The 14,521-nt window shown below is 40.9% G+C and overlaps 2 protein-coding genes across 5 annotated transcripts in view; one reads left to right on the top strand and one right to left on the bottom strand.

The window, feature by feature from the left end:
• The first annotated feature begins 19 nt into the window (after window positions 1-19).
• On the top strand, window positions 20-3,306 carry LOC117992583 (small glutamine-rich tetratricopeptide repeat-containing protein alpha-like). 2 transcript variants are annotated; one of them, XR_011238008.1, is made up of 3 exons: window positions 20-475; window positions 1,833-2,430; window positions 2,711-3,306. XR_011238008.1 is itself a non-coding variant. In XM_034980307.2 (2 exons), the coding sequence occupies exons 1-2, from the start codon at window positions 113-115 to the stop codon at window positions 2,349-2,351; spliced, it is 882 nt and encodes a 293-aa protein (XP_034836198.1). In that variant the 5' UTR covers window positions 20-112; the 3' UTR covers window positions 2,352-2,556. The 2 variants fall into 2 exon arrangements, 1 of the variants encoding a protein (XP_034836198.1); XM_034980307.2 differs by lacking the exon at window positions 2,711-3,306 and having other exon boundaries at window positions 1,833-2,556.
• A 681-nt stretch (window positions 3,307-3,987) lies between these two features.
• Past1 (putative achaete scute target 1) overlaps window positions 3,988-14,521 on the bottom strand; it is a 41,618-nt gene continuing 31,084 nt past the window's right edge. For 2 of the 3 annotated variants that reach the window (XM_069505905.1, XM_069505907.1), the window contains 3 exons: window positions 11,617-11,787; window positions 5,376-10,019; window positions 3,988-4,546 (listed from right to left, as the gene is read on the bottom strand). In XM_069505905.1, coding sequence (XP_069362006.1) covers window positions 9,817-10,019; window positions 11,617-11,787 — 374 coding nt within the window. In that variant the 3' untranslated portion in view covers window positions 3,988-4,546; window positions 5,376-9,816. The remainder of the gene's footprint in view (window positions 4,547-5,375; window positions 10,020-11,616; window positions 11,788-14,521) is intronic. The other variant, XM_034980134.2, reaches the window with a different exon arrangement.

Here is a 14,521-nt window from a genome sequence, read left to right as displayed (position 1 = left end):
AAATGTCATGTCATGCATTTGTCACAGTGACTTGACAATTTGAGGCATTTTTGTTGTATTTCACTATTTCTACAAATTGTTCTTTTTTTATTTCACCGCGTAGTCCAGAAAAATGTCCGAGATAAAAATAGTGGCGGCGAGTATAGTTAATTTTCTGAAGCAACAGCTGGAGGGCGAAACGCTCAGCGTGGACTCGAGGGAGAGCGTGGAAGTCGGCGTGCAGTGCATCGAGACCGCGTTCGAGCTGACCCCCGACGAGCTGGCGCGGGGCGTGGACCTGCTGCAGCTGGTGCGCCAGCAGAAGGGCGCGCCGGCGCCGGCCGAGCGCGACGAGGCGGAGCGGCTGAAGAACGAGGGCAACGAGCTCATGAAGGCGGACCGGTACCGTGAGGCGCTGGCCAAGTACTCGCGCGCCATCGAGCTGGACCCGCGCAACTCGGTCTACTTCTGCAACCGCGCCGCAGCGCACTTCAAGGTATAGCTTGCTATATTTTTAGTTCTACAACGACTACAAATTATAAGATGTATGTGTTTATGGTAGTGACATTAGGCCGGGGGAAAATGATTGATATTTTTATTGCCTGCCTAAAATCTGACGCGCGCTGGAAGCTAGATCCTGAAGACTAAGAATTTTGCCTGATGAGATGTATGCTTGTTTCTGACTAGGTACGAGTCGAGAACGAGTGTGTGCAACAAAAAGTTTTCTGGCAATCAATTTCTGATAGTATGCAGCGGACCTTAAGGTATTCTAAGTAGACTAATAAGCTTCAAGTTGCAATGTAGATCATTTACTTTTATCTGAGCTTGAAGTGTAACTTTTCAAGCTAATGTAAGTGAATGTGCCTAATTTGGATGATTTGGACAAATACCATCAGCTGTGCTAAACAACAGATTTACACATTTTTCATTTAAGTAAATTGATTTAATTGAAAGTCACACATATGGAGCCTCTGATCACAGCACTTAGTTATGCAAGATAAGACAACAATTAAAATAGGGAATCAATTCAACTATGTGGATTAGCATTCATCAGTTGTTAGTTAAAATGCCATCTTACTGAAGTTACTACATGACAGCTTTATTTGGTAATCGTTTGAAGTGGGTTGTAATGTTCTGTGCAAGTTCCATCACGCTACACCGGCTCCCCGAGCTGCCACAACTGGCTCACCTGCATTATGGTCTTCTATCTTTATCAATCAACTTTAAAAATAGTAATATATGAGGAAAAATAGACTGTAGGTGGTGCCTGTGTTAAAAGTATGCTCCTAAAAAAAGCATATTATACAGTCGAAGACTATGTAAATGATAAAAAAGCTTGGATTTGACTTGCTCCAGCAATGCATGGGGCTCCAATGGCTTGTATAGTACGGTATAATAACATTGTAAATTGTAAAATTAAAATTAAAAAGAGCTTTTCTTGCTGGTTCTTCTCGGTAGGAACGGTATTCCGAACCAGTGGTAAATTAAAACTACTCTACTATTCTAAAGTGTTTGTAAAAAGTCTACTTGAATAAAAACATATTCTATTCTATTCTATGCTATCCTAATCACTGCCCATCATTACCCATATTATAAATGCGAAAGTGTGTTTGTTTGTCCTTCAATCATGTTGCAACAGAGTAATGGTTTGATGTGAATTTTTGCATGGGTATAGTGGACCTGCCTGACTTGGATAGTGACATAGGCTACTTTTTATCCTGAAAAATCAAAGAGTTCCCACAGGATTTTTAATAAACTAAATCCACGTGAAAGAAATTGCGGGCATCAGCTAGCTAAAACATACATACATTCTGATTCTGAAGTGTTTACAAGTGATTTTGTTGTGATTCAAGATGGGTGCCCATGAATCCGCGGTAGCGGACTGCACGGCTGCGCTGGCCCTGCAGCCCAACTACGGCAAGGCGCACGGCCGCCTCGGCATCGCGCTCACTGCGCTGGACCGCCACGCCGAGGCGCGGGCGGCCTTCGCGCGCGCCTCGCAGCTCGAGCCCGACAACGAGTCCTACAAGCAGAACTTGCGCCTCGCCGACGAGCGTCTCTCCTCGCGCGGCGGCGAGCGGCGCCTCGACCTCGGGGGCCTGCTCCAGAACCCCGCCTTGCTGAACATGGCCACGGAAATGTTGTCCGACCCCAATATGCAGAACCTCATCTCGGGGCTGATGACCACGGCCACGCCCCCGGCCGGCAACGGCGCGGCGCCGGCGGCGGGAAATGCGGGGGGCATGAACGCGCTGCTGGAGGCGGGGCAGGCGCTCGCGCAGCACATGCAGTCGGCGAACCCCGACCTGGTGGAACAGTTGAGGAGACAGATGCGCCCGCCCGGCCCCGGGGGCAACCCGCCGCCGCAGTGACCACTGCTCTAGAGCCATACCTCTGTGAACGAATGTGGCATCCACAAATCAACCCTATACTACCCTGCTAAGTGTAAAGGTATTCATTAATATAGACACTTAAATATTTTGACTTTTGCATATTTGACTTTTGCATACGTCATAGCCCAGCACTACTGATAAACTAGAAAGAGAAAAAGCTATTTTTTTTAATACAATATAGGCACCATATTTGACCATAATCACCACCCAATGCAAAGTGATGATGTGGCCTAGGATGGGCCACGTTTACCTAGAAGATGCCTATTCATTCTTGTTTTAAAGATATCTATCATCTATCATAGATTGTAATTGGTAAGAAAAACGTTTTGTGCGTGTAGATGGAATGACGACATAAGGATGGAAATCCGCCCGACGATTTGCGATACAGTGGTACAAAGGTGAAGCGGAAGAAGATCGAAAAGTTCCTGAGCATGTTTTCCGAAGTAAATCCTTTAAAACACCCGATAAGCCGGCGACCTTCGGCGGTGATCTAGACTTTGAAGTTTCGCCAGTAAAGGAGAGCCTAGGGAGTCTCCTAGCTCGATGATCTACAGCATCTAGAGCTGCTACATAGTTAACTTTGCATTTTGGTATTTAAAACAATGCTTGTTTGTAGAAAGTCTAAAAAGTGATGTCTCTGCCATTTAGTAACTGCTGTCACATCTGTAAAATGTACATTTTTGGATAGAACTTTTACACTTAGCAATGTAGGTAGTATAATTTTAAATATAAATCTATATACAGGTATGTCCCCATTAGTGCCAACTTCCTCCACAAGTCATATGAATAGTAAAAATAAAAATAAACCTCAATTTAGAAAAGTGATATGTAAATCAATTTGTTCACTCATCAACAACATGATCAACCCATCGGCGGCTTACTACAGAGCACGGGTCTCCTCTCAGAGTGAGAAGGGTTTTGGCCATAGTCTACCACGCTGTACAAATTGTGAGTATTTAGGCCTTTTAATATTGTTTACTGCCAAGATGTTATAGTTGTAGATGCAACTGAGATGAGGTGCACAAATGTGGACATACCTTATGACACTTGTACATTGTGCTGTGACAAAAGTATATTCTTGTTACGACTGGGACAATGTGACTTTGTTTTCACGTTACTATGTTGGACCCTAGACTGTAGTGGTGCCTGTTTTACTTTTAGGTATTTTTTGTTGGTTTCAGTGGTTTATTTATTGTTTTTCTTTCATTTTGTCTGGTTACACGATCTAAAGAAGGCTAGTTAGGAGAAATTGTAAAAATTAGGTAGCAGAGATTAGGAAGCTCGAGACTGCTTGGGATGCAATATTAGAGTATGAAATATAAATGGCATTTTATATTGAAGGGTAAATATTAAGGAGTTCTCTGTTCCACTGATATATTCCTAGCAAAGATATAATTAATATTGAATATAATAATAAATTTCATTTTAAACAATGACATTTTATTTTTTCCTGAAATGTAGCTCGTTCAAACAATATTTTAATGCACCTAACATTGTATGCCCTCTTGCGGTTTCGGATGTAACTCATATCATTTACTTTTCGCTGCATATTAATTATATACACAATATGTACTGATATGAAACAGGGATACCTACATTGCAATTAAACTCAGTGTGCTATTTTCTTAACTATTTATTACACTCTGTGTATAATTTGATAAATACATTATTTGTTTATTTATTTATTTATATACACACAGTAGCAAATGTAAAAACATCGCGCGTCTCATTCAGTGGCGACAACCAATCTCCCTAGATGTCGCCACTCAACAAAACGCAGTAAAAATACATTCCAAAACATTGAAATCACATCCAAATCTCCATATTTACAAATAGACCTCCCGCAGAGTGCCAGCGAGCCTCCAGTCACTACATATACAATATACATATAGACCTCCCGCAGAGTGCCAGCGAGCCTCCAGTCACTACATATACAATATACATATAGACCTCCCGCAGAGTGCCAGCGAGCCTCCAGTCACTACATATACAATATACATATAGACCTCCCGCAGAGTGCCAGCGAGCCTCCAGTCACTACATATACAATATACATATAGACCTCCCGCAGAGTGCCAGCGAGCCTCCAGTCACTACATATACAATATACATATAGACCTCCCGCAGAGTGCCAGCGAGCCTCCAGTCACTACATATACAATATACATATAGACCTCCCGCAGAGTGCCAGCGAGCCTCCAGTCACTACATCTACACTAATATTATAAAGAGGAAAACTTTGTTTGTTTGTTTGTTTGTTTGTTTGTTTGTTTGTTTGTTTGTACTGAATAGGCTCAAAAACTACTGGACCGATTTTAAAAATTCTTTCACCATTCGAAAGCTACATTATCCACGAGTAACATAGGCTATATTTTATTTTGTAAAAAAATAGGGTTCCGTAAGATATTTGGGTTTTTCGAACACAAGGTGTAAAAAATCAACCAGAAAAGTTACTTATTTTGCGTACGCTGCCTAAACTATAAAAGATAGAACCATAAAATGTTCTAATTAATTGTAGATCTTATAAATATCTACAAAAAAGTCCGCGACACACTATACCCATCTATGTCGAGTGAGGCACAGCAACCATTTTTTTATTTAAAAATCTTGAATTTTTTTTGGACTACATTTAAACGCGTTTATTTTACTCATGCTATTAATCCTTATCAAAATAAATGATTTCATCACTAAGAACAGTTTATGGAGATAATATTTGGTCTTTGAATGATTAAAATTGGACGTTTGGTTTTGAAGTTATGGCGAAATTAAAATATTACGATTTCTGCTGCACGGCCCGTTGTATTATATTATATAAAGAGGTAATGTCGTTAAGTTTGTTTGTAGGGGGTAATCTTTAGAACTACTGAACCGATTTTAAAAATTCTTTCACCAGTAGAAAGCTACATTATTCCTGAGTGACATAGGCTATACGGGATCTTTAAAAACCTAAATCTACGCGGGCGAAGCCGCGGGGATCAGCTAGTATACAATATACATATAGACCTCCCGCAGAGTGCCAGCGAGCCTCCAGTCACTACATATACAATATACATATAGACCTCCCGCAGAGTGCCAGCGAGCCTCCAGTCACTACATATACAATATACATATAGACCTCCCGCAGAGTGCCAGCGAGCCTCCAGTCACTACATATACAATATACATATAGACCTCCCGCAGAGTGCCAGCGAGCCTCCAGTCACTACATATACAATATACATATAGACCTCCCGCAGAGTGCCAGCGAGCCTCCAGTCACTACATATACAATATACATATAGACCTCCCGCAGAGTGCCAGCGAGCCTCCAGTCACTACATATACAATATACATATAGACCTCCCGCAGAGTGCCAGCGAGCCTCCAGTCACTACATATACAATATACATATAGACCTCCCGCAGAGTGCCAGCGAGCCTCCAGTCACTACATATACAATATACATATAGACCTCCCGCAGAGTGCCAGCGAGCCTCCAGTCACTACATATACAATATACATATAGACCTCCCGCAGAGTGCCAGCGAGCCTCCAGTCACTACATATACAATATACATATCCCCCCATACATCAAACACACAACATAAGGCCCTTCATCCTTTTAACGTCCAAATCGTAACTGCCATTTTTGATTTGATGCATTTCTTATAGTTTTAAATTTGACAGTTCTTGTATGAAACTGTGTTTACTTTGACAGGTTTTGTATGAAGATTAGTTTTTATGATATGATTAGGCGTCATATTTTACAGTTTCGTGTATTTTTCGCGTAATTACGATTTGCATGTCATAGTTAATTAGGGCAAAGGTCCTGCCGTTGAAAAGGTTATAGAGATCTAATCAAATAGAGCAAGGCACTGTGATACTGAAATGCAGTAAATGCTCAAAAAAGACAAAAGGTAAGACACACAAACCACAGACTTGACTGTACGATAGAAAATCTCTGAACGATACAATTAGACAAATAGTTTACAGATAGAAGTTAGCAGGATCCGTCTGTTATTGGATGACTATGCAAGTGCCATACTTGCATAGCCATCCGATCACAGACCGACTTGAATTTATGCAAATCAAAATCTTTGTGTAGTTAAGCAATTGTAACGGCATAAATAAATAAGCAATCGGCCGATCAAGTTTGTGGTCTTTGCGAATTCTAATAATAATTGCCATTTTTATAGAAACGAAAGCAACTAAGTACACAGCGGTATTTTATTAACACATTTTATAACCTGGAGAAGACTGCAGCATATAGTCCTTAAAAAATAACTCCTCACGCGCCATTTTAACTCTATGGGTCAATTATTGTCATGTCAAAAGTACGATTCACCTTTAAAATAAGGACAGTGGCCCTACCGCGGTTGTTTGACAGCTACAATGTCACGATCGCAATCATCTCTGATTGGTTAATGCTCGCTCTTTATTGGCCACAATGCATTGTTGCAACAAGAATGCTACAAATTCAGCCAATCAGAGAACAATTAAGATTGTAATAATGATTGATGCAGGTTTTAGACAATCGCCCTACTGAAATCGTACTTTTGACATAAAACTTGACACAAAAAGTTAAAATGGCGCATGAGGAGTTAAATTTTACGCGTTATACTTTTGTAAGTTATTTGTCTATCTATGATAAGTATAAATGAATATTAAATTTTTATTCTGAAAAAATCACTAATAGGAACAACATACGATATTGATTTAACAAATTGATTAAAAAAATGAAAAAGTCAATGAAATGAACATACATGACATAAATTACCTAAAATAAGTTTAATTAAATAAAAATAATAATAATTTATGTTAAAGAAAATGTACTTATAAAATATATCTAAACGACCAATAATAAGATGTTTTCATCAACTACAGTTCAAACTTCCGAAGCACCAACGAGTCTCGCCTAACTAATAAATTAACGTGTAGTAATTAAGGGCTCGTATTCGCTACGACATTAAGGGCCTGTTTCGCAACCGTCAGAAAAACTTCTTTTCTTCTCTATGGCTCTTTGTACTGCGGTTTTGTGATCCGCAATATTTCCGCCAAATAAAAAAACTTTATCTAACAAATAATTTGACGTTATGGCAGTTGGAAATCTGTCTAAATGTCTGTTCATTAGATAAAGTTTATCTAGTGTGTGTGAAACAGGTCCTAAACGTTACATAATCGTAACGACAATCTGTGACCGCAATTTTGAGTGATTGTATTGTGTTAAATTTGACAGAATAATATTTTAATGTATAAAACGGGTACATACCACGATTAATTTTTGTTTTTATTTGTCGATATTTCAAATTTTATTTAAAATCATTAGTTGACAGAATAAGTACAAAAAGGTATCAAATTTGGTATTTCTTGTATGAAAAGCTGTCAAATTTGACAGTTATCGTATAAAAATGTGTCGACAGTTCTATAGGTATGGTCACAAACCGCGTAGTAACGATTTGAATGGCGCTGCGGCGCGGCGCGGGGGCGCGGGGGAATCGAAGCCAAGTAAAGCTAAACATTAGAAACGTAATAACAATTTAAAATTTAAATTACTAAAATATCTCTCTATCGAACGATTTCATAAGAACAAGTAAATAGCTCTACAATTCAAATACAATTTTTTTTCTAAATGTTAATGAATCTCATTGTCGATACGCGATGAAATTATTGCACAATAATTTTATTACTTATTATGGATCTATATTGCAAGCGAATAATTTGGTAATATTCGTGTTTTGTTTATTGAATAAGGCCATGACCACACGGCCTTAGTTACTTCAGTAGTCCCACTAAAGTGCTTTTAGATACTAAAAAGAACAGTTAACCTACTCAATTAGACGCGTATTTTGTGCGTTTTAACTACATGCGACCCTACTATTTTATATGTAACCCATCTCGTACGGTTGGAGCCTATAGGTACATCTCTGCTTTGTACGAAACCTCATGTGGTTGGAGCCAAACGTGTGACTCCCGCAGACTGCAGACTAAAAGATCAGTCGCTATTTTTGACTGATTTTAGAATATCAAATCAGGCCGATTCTTTTGATCGACTATCGGGCAAATGAAAGTCTGCGATCTTCAGGGAGATTAAGGTGCATTTTCATTGAATCAAAGATATCAAGACCAATCGAGTCATTGTTAGATGACTTGATAAAGGTCAATTGAACATGTGTCCGCTTAGAGAAAACGCACCCTAAGAAGTTCAAATAATAACACATCCTGACGTGCCAGGGACGCGATCAAAAAATATTGCAGTTGGGTAACAGCACCCGGAAGAAAGAATACACGTCGAACTTTAGAAAGAGATAATAACATAATCGGCAACTTTGCTTAGTATAGCGTCGTCTCAGTTATATACCTATGTGACGTTTTGTCGCTATCTTGTCAGTCGACGACGGAGACAACCGCCGGTTGTCTCTTTCTAAAGTTCGATCTGTTTTTCCTACGGGGTACTGTCGCTACTCATACGTTGCACCAGGCTGTAAAATATACTAACGTTATTTTGGTAGGTCTATTCCCTGGCACATTAGTTCACAACAGACGTGCAACAGACCGACGCGACGCTCCGTCTCCCACACACAGGTTGCAAAGTGAAGGAAGCATTCAAAAGCCAAAAAAAAACGGAATAAATCAATCATGACAAAAATAAACTATATAGGACCTACCGAAGTACATATTATTTACATTCGCAAAGTATATATTAATATATTTTGTTCATATTTAAAAATATTGTTTAATTGCTAAAAAACCAAATACGAACAAAATGTCATTCAGTTTGTTTGGACCACGTAAAATATAAATTGACAATTCAAGCCTCGACACAGTCGAATCGTATAATATGACCATATACAATCGTATAATATGACCATATACAATCTTATAATAGGACCATATTTGTATAATAGGACCATATTATCGTATATTTTAAGCTGGATTTTTTTTGCGTTGATTTTTCAAGCGCGAAAATCGACCGGTGTAAATCTAGCTTTATCGATAAAAGGGTAGTGCCGGCTTCGCATTACAGCATAAAGCTGCTATCTAACTCCAAGGACAAATCTAGCGGAAGAACGCGCGCCAAAGTTTTTTTCAGCATTTTTACCCTAATATTTCAATCTGTCAGTATTTTGTAATTATAACAGTATTCCGTATTCCACTTATTGATGCTACATGGCCCTCGTAAATAAATCGCGGCCAGGAAACCCTGCGAAATTAGATGAAAAATTTACAAAACTAAACGGATTTCAACTGATAGCTGTTTTTAAAAACTGGAGCTTCGAAAACTAACAATAAAAACCCTGGTCTTATGTAGTATTCTTTTGTAGAGACAACCCACCTTTTTATACGTATATACCTGGCTATTACCTACATATCGATAATTCTGCTAGATTTGTCTCTTTTCCAAGTGTCGAAGTGTCCAAGAGCGAAGTCCACTTCACTCGCTGCGCTGGTTCCGCGCTAGTTCCCGCTAGTTCCGCTTGGATGGCGGCACTAGATGCGGGGGTAGTTCCGTGGGCAGGTCGTGGCCGTCGATCTTGACGCGGATGAGGTGCATGGCGAGCGCGAACTCCTCCTCGTCCAGGAAGCCGTCTTTGTCGATGTCCGACAGCTTCCAGATCTTGCCCAGCACCGAGTTGGGCAGCTTGGACTTCACCATCTCCGTCTTGGCGGCTGTGGGCAGGAGGGCACACTTACCACTGGTTGCTGGTTAGAGGCACACAAGCGCTGCGTACCCTAGCTGTCGTCTATTGCGCAGGCGCAGGTGCGAGCGCCGTGGTTCGATTATCGACAGGGACAATTTGCGAATCGGCTCCAGGCTCCAGCCTCTAATCACATCAGACCGGGTCAATTAGTAGCTAGTTACCATCGTACCGACAAAGACATGCCGCCAAGTGATTTTGCTTTAAGAATCCGTACAATCTGACTCAAAATATTGCCCTATCCATTCCAAGTGAGCCAGCCTCCGTCTTAGACTGCATCTTCACTCACTCACCATCAGGTGCGAGAGCAGCGAGGGCTAACTTATCATAGAATAACCTCAGCTTGGAATCTTGTGCACTGCAGGGGAATCTAATGATGGGTTCACGGTTATTGCCAACCAGCGTATATCTATTTAGGAGTGGGACGCTCCAGTTTTAGTATAAACCATTACATAATTAAATACAACTTAATCATTATTTGAATCTTATACCTACACAAATAATGATTACAGCTCTGTATGAAATGAGTCCATAACTTGGAAATCACCCGGCTTTATAACAGTACGAGACACGAGTCACGAGTATACGTGAGTTTAACTTTAATAATACTTACGAATAATAATAACCATTATTAACTACTATTTACCTACCTCATATTGTATTAAATTGACAAGCTAACTGATAAATCACACGCATATTAAAGGAAAAAATATTAGGAACATTGATAACAGTTATGACAACTAAATATTTATAAAGCCAGAACCGTAAAGACGAAGAAACAAAACCTGCTATCATTAACGTACCTAATCAATATTACAAATTATCGATGTCTAGTTTCGAAGTGACATATTTGAGTATATTAATAACATTATAGTGGTGGAAGAGCTGGAAAACAGAAGTAATCCTGACCACTTCCACCTCAGCACCAAACGTCAACGCTTTAGCTGTTTGAAGCCAGCTCTCCGGGCTCTTCGGTAATGTAAACTCGATGTACCGCTCACCCGTTAACATATACACGATACTCACAAATAAAACTTGAGCCACTATCGATATACTTATCAAATTCAGCAGCAAAAGGAAAATGAACTTTACACTGAATATTATCGGACTAAAAACGTCAAAAATACTAGATGTTTCTATGGGAATATTGTCACTGAGATTGTAAAATGGCTCCTGCACTGAGCTGTCACTGTCGCTACCATCTTCCTTTTCACTTTGCGATTCTCGAGTAGAATCGGAGCCAACTCCACCAACCCCAATAGATTGTTCCGGAGTTAAAGATTCATGTAAACTATGAATGGAAACCGATCCAGAAACGTCACTATTGAAACTAGCATTTGCTGTAGATTCAGTTACCAAAAATTGTGTTATATTAGAGCAGTTCTGTGTAGCGATGGTCAAAACGTCGGCGATTTTGTCGAAGCTGTTTGGTTCGTTCTCGTCGTCTTTACGGCTGTGTAGTTGCATGCACAGCTGGGTCAGCTGGGAGCAATGCTGTGTGCTGGAGATCAGAGCGTGTAGGGTGAGTGTTGGGGGTGTGTGCGCTAGGAGCTGTGAGCTCGTCGTACCGGCGCCGGTGACCTTGCCGTCGATGGGGTTGAGCGAGCTGAAGATCTGGTCGTACTGCGGCTTCTCTTTGCTGCATATCCACTCGGGGTCGCCGTGGCCCGCGTCCACCCCCTCCCCGCGCCCGTACCCGAACGGCGACACTTGGTCCTCTACCCCTTCGAACGCTCCACCTGGAATCAGATAGGGCCAAAATTAAAATATGTACCTACGTGTAAACACGCAAACAAAGACATAGTACATCCCTAGGATAAAGATCAAATCTTAATTTATTTAGCTATTGGTAACTATATGGTAGAAAGAGTAAATTTTCAGTTAAAATATGAATATCGACGATTAGATAGATATTACAAATTATAATGTGTACTGTAGGTATATAGGCTATAGGTGAGAGCAATTTAGCAAATTATGACTTGGATAAATACGGATGTATCAGTGGTCTGCAGACAGACACAACTGTGGCATTATCAGACCATTACGGCGGACGGAAGTGTCCGCTCGCATTAACGCGCACGCGCACGCTCTGCTGATTAGCGATGAAGCGCGATACCGGCACATACAGCAGTGCTGCAGAGTACACCTTACCGGGTTGGGGGCTGTGCGGGTGTGCGGGGCGTGCCCACCCCGATTGCCATCCCGACCTGTCGCGTACAATAGTTACTGTGTAATGGTAGTCATAGCCCGGGATTCGATCCCGGACACGCACTTCTAACTTTTTGGAGTTGTACCTCCTTGCTTTAACGTTGGATGAAAACATCGTGAGGAAACATGCATGCTTGAAAGTTATCCGTAATGTTCTCAAAGGTGTGTGAAGTCTGCCAATTTGCACTGGGCCAGCGTGGCAGACTGCCGCCCAAACCCTTCTTATTCTGAGGGGAAACCCGTGCACAGGAGTGGGTCGGCAAAGAGTTGATCATGATCATATTTAATTGTTTAAAACGCCGAACTCCGAAAAGTTAGTGTGCCGACGACACGACCTTCCGACTTTTAGACAACCTTTATACATCGACTTTTAGAATACTATTCCTCAAAGTATTTAAGCCTAATAACAACTACAAGCCTAATATAAATACAATTAATCCCAACCCAAAATTAAAGAGCAGAACGGAAGATTTTTGTTCACGGATTCGGAATTGACTAAACTAACACAATATACCTACCTACTTGTCAGCTAAAATGAGTAACGCAAGTTTTCTGATTTTGTTGCAACACTAAATCGACACATTTCCGCCGAGTGCCGACTCTAAACGTGCCAATATCACAAACAATCAAACTAAATTATATATTAATCGACACGGAGACTGTGACGTCACCGCCCGCGCCGCGCCGGGCTCGCGACAAATCAAAGAAAAGGTTTGTGGAGGGCTTCAAAGAATGTTATTAACGAATTGTTGCTGACTCATCGTGCTAAAGGGCTGAAGGGGAAATATTTGGTTCCGTAGGTCAGACGCAGGGGCGTATAGCTCATAGAGGCGTATAAACATTGCTTACCCAAGAAATAGATACCCTAGTCCTCATTATCCTTTATGACTTGCCAGTAAGTAGTGTATCTACCTAACTTCTGCTTACCCTGGCTTTAAGCCTGTGCACGCCGCTGGACTCGGACGATAAAATAAACGTATCTACTACTATAATATGTATTCACGGCTACACCATACCGAGTTGTAGCCGGCTAACACTAGGTGAAATTGTAGACGAGTATCACACACAATCCGTACCGGCCCACTACTGAGCCCGGGTCTCCTCTCACTGCTCACAATGAGAAGGGCTTATCACTCTGAAAGCACAGCGTTGGAACACCCCCTACTAAATAGACAGACGATGATTCAGGTGGCGCAAGTGGAAAGTCCCACAAGAGACCTACCTATGTCCAGCAGTGGACGTCTATCGGTATCATAACTGAGTAGGTTCCTGTGGTAGTGGATCAGTGGGGAGAAGGGGGGGGGGGGGGGGGGGGGTTTCTTGTTAAGCGGGTTAAAAAGGCTGAAACGATAGAACTGTCTGCAAGCTACACGCACTTTGTAGACCCACAGTTCACAGGCTCCGTCGCCGAGTTTGTTATCACTCAACCTTTTATCTGGGATCATGCCAAGGTCGCTGTTCACTGCACTGCGCCGCGACTGTCCGCTTCGCTGCTCATAGACACTTATTATTCTTACTTTTTTCTACTCTACATTTATTCCACTCAATGATCGGAGACCTCATTACATTATTATTAGAAAAATAAACCCTAAAAAATTGAACTACATTGTAAAAAAGTATTTTTAGATTTAAAAATTTCGGGTATAAGTACTAGCACTTGGACCCTTTTTTATTTATTTTAAGTATTTTTTTTCTTTAAATTATATTCAGAGCCAGACAGAACATTTAAGAAGAATATTTCGGATATATCACACATTCGCAGCATACCTACAAGCTATTTTGCCATGTATTATATTTATGGTAGTATGAAGAGCGAATCACACTCGCGCACCGAGGGTTCCGTACTCGGGTATTTTTTTAGACAACGCTCTACAAAGCCGAAATGTCATTCTAAAGGCCGATGTACATTACTTTCGGCCGCGTACTGCACACATTTTATATAATTTTCACACATAAATACATTAGAGCAAAAAGATTACAATATCCACATTCGCATAATATATTACAAGAAATCGCATAATGAGTTTGGTCTGCTATACGTCATCTTGTTGACGTTATCAAATGCCAATTCCTCAGTCGTGCAATAGATGTAGGGCAGTAGCACAACTGCCGCGGCAGTGTTTCATAAGGCCGTCGTCGGCCACGCTGCCTCCACATTTTACTGTCAGCAATTTTTGTGGAACAATCACTATATTAGTGCTTCAAAACTTAGATTCCAGGGCTTTGAAGTTTGAACTAGCTTAGCAAGTGTTGACTACGGCAACA

Source organism: Maniola hyperantus, chromosome 21 (genome assembly GCF_902806685.2).
Source record: "Maniola hyperantus chromosome 21, iAphHyp1.2, whole genome shotgun sequence".
Lineage (NCBI taxonomy): Eukaryota > Metazoa > Arthropoda > Insecta > Lepidoptera > Nymphalidae > Maniola > Maniola hyperantus.
Note: the sequence above shows the minus strand (reverse complement) of the source record. Positions and strands in the feature narration are given on the sequence as shown.

What these genes read in the sequence shown, in the direction of transcription:
- LOC117992583 (XM_034980307.2), top strand. Translation starts at nt 113, where the DNA reads ATGTCCGAGATAAAAATAGTGGCGGCGAGTATAGTTAATTTTCTGAAG. An exon ending in GCGCCGCAGCGCACTTCAAG is followed by an intron (nt 476 to 1,832) that starts GTATAGCTTGCT and finishes TTGTGATTCAAG; the next exon opens with ATGGGTGCCCATGAATCCGC.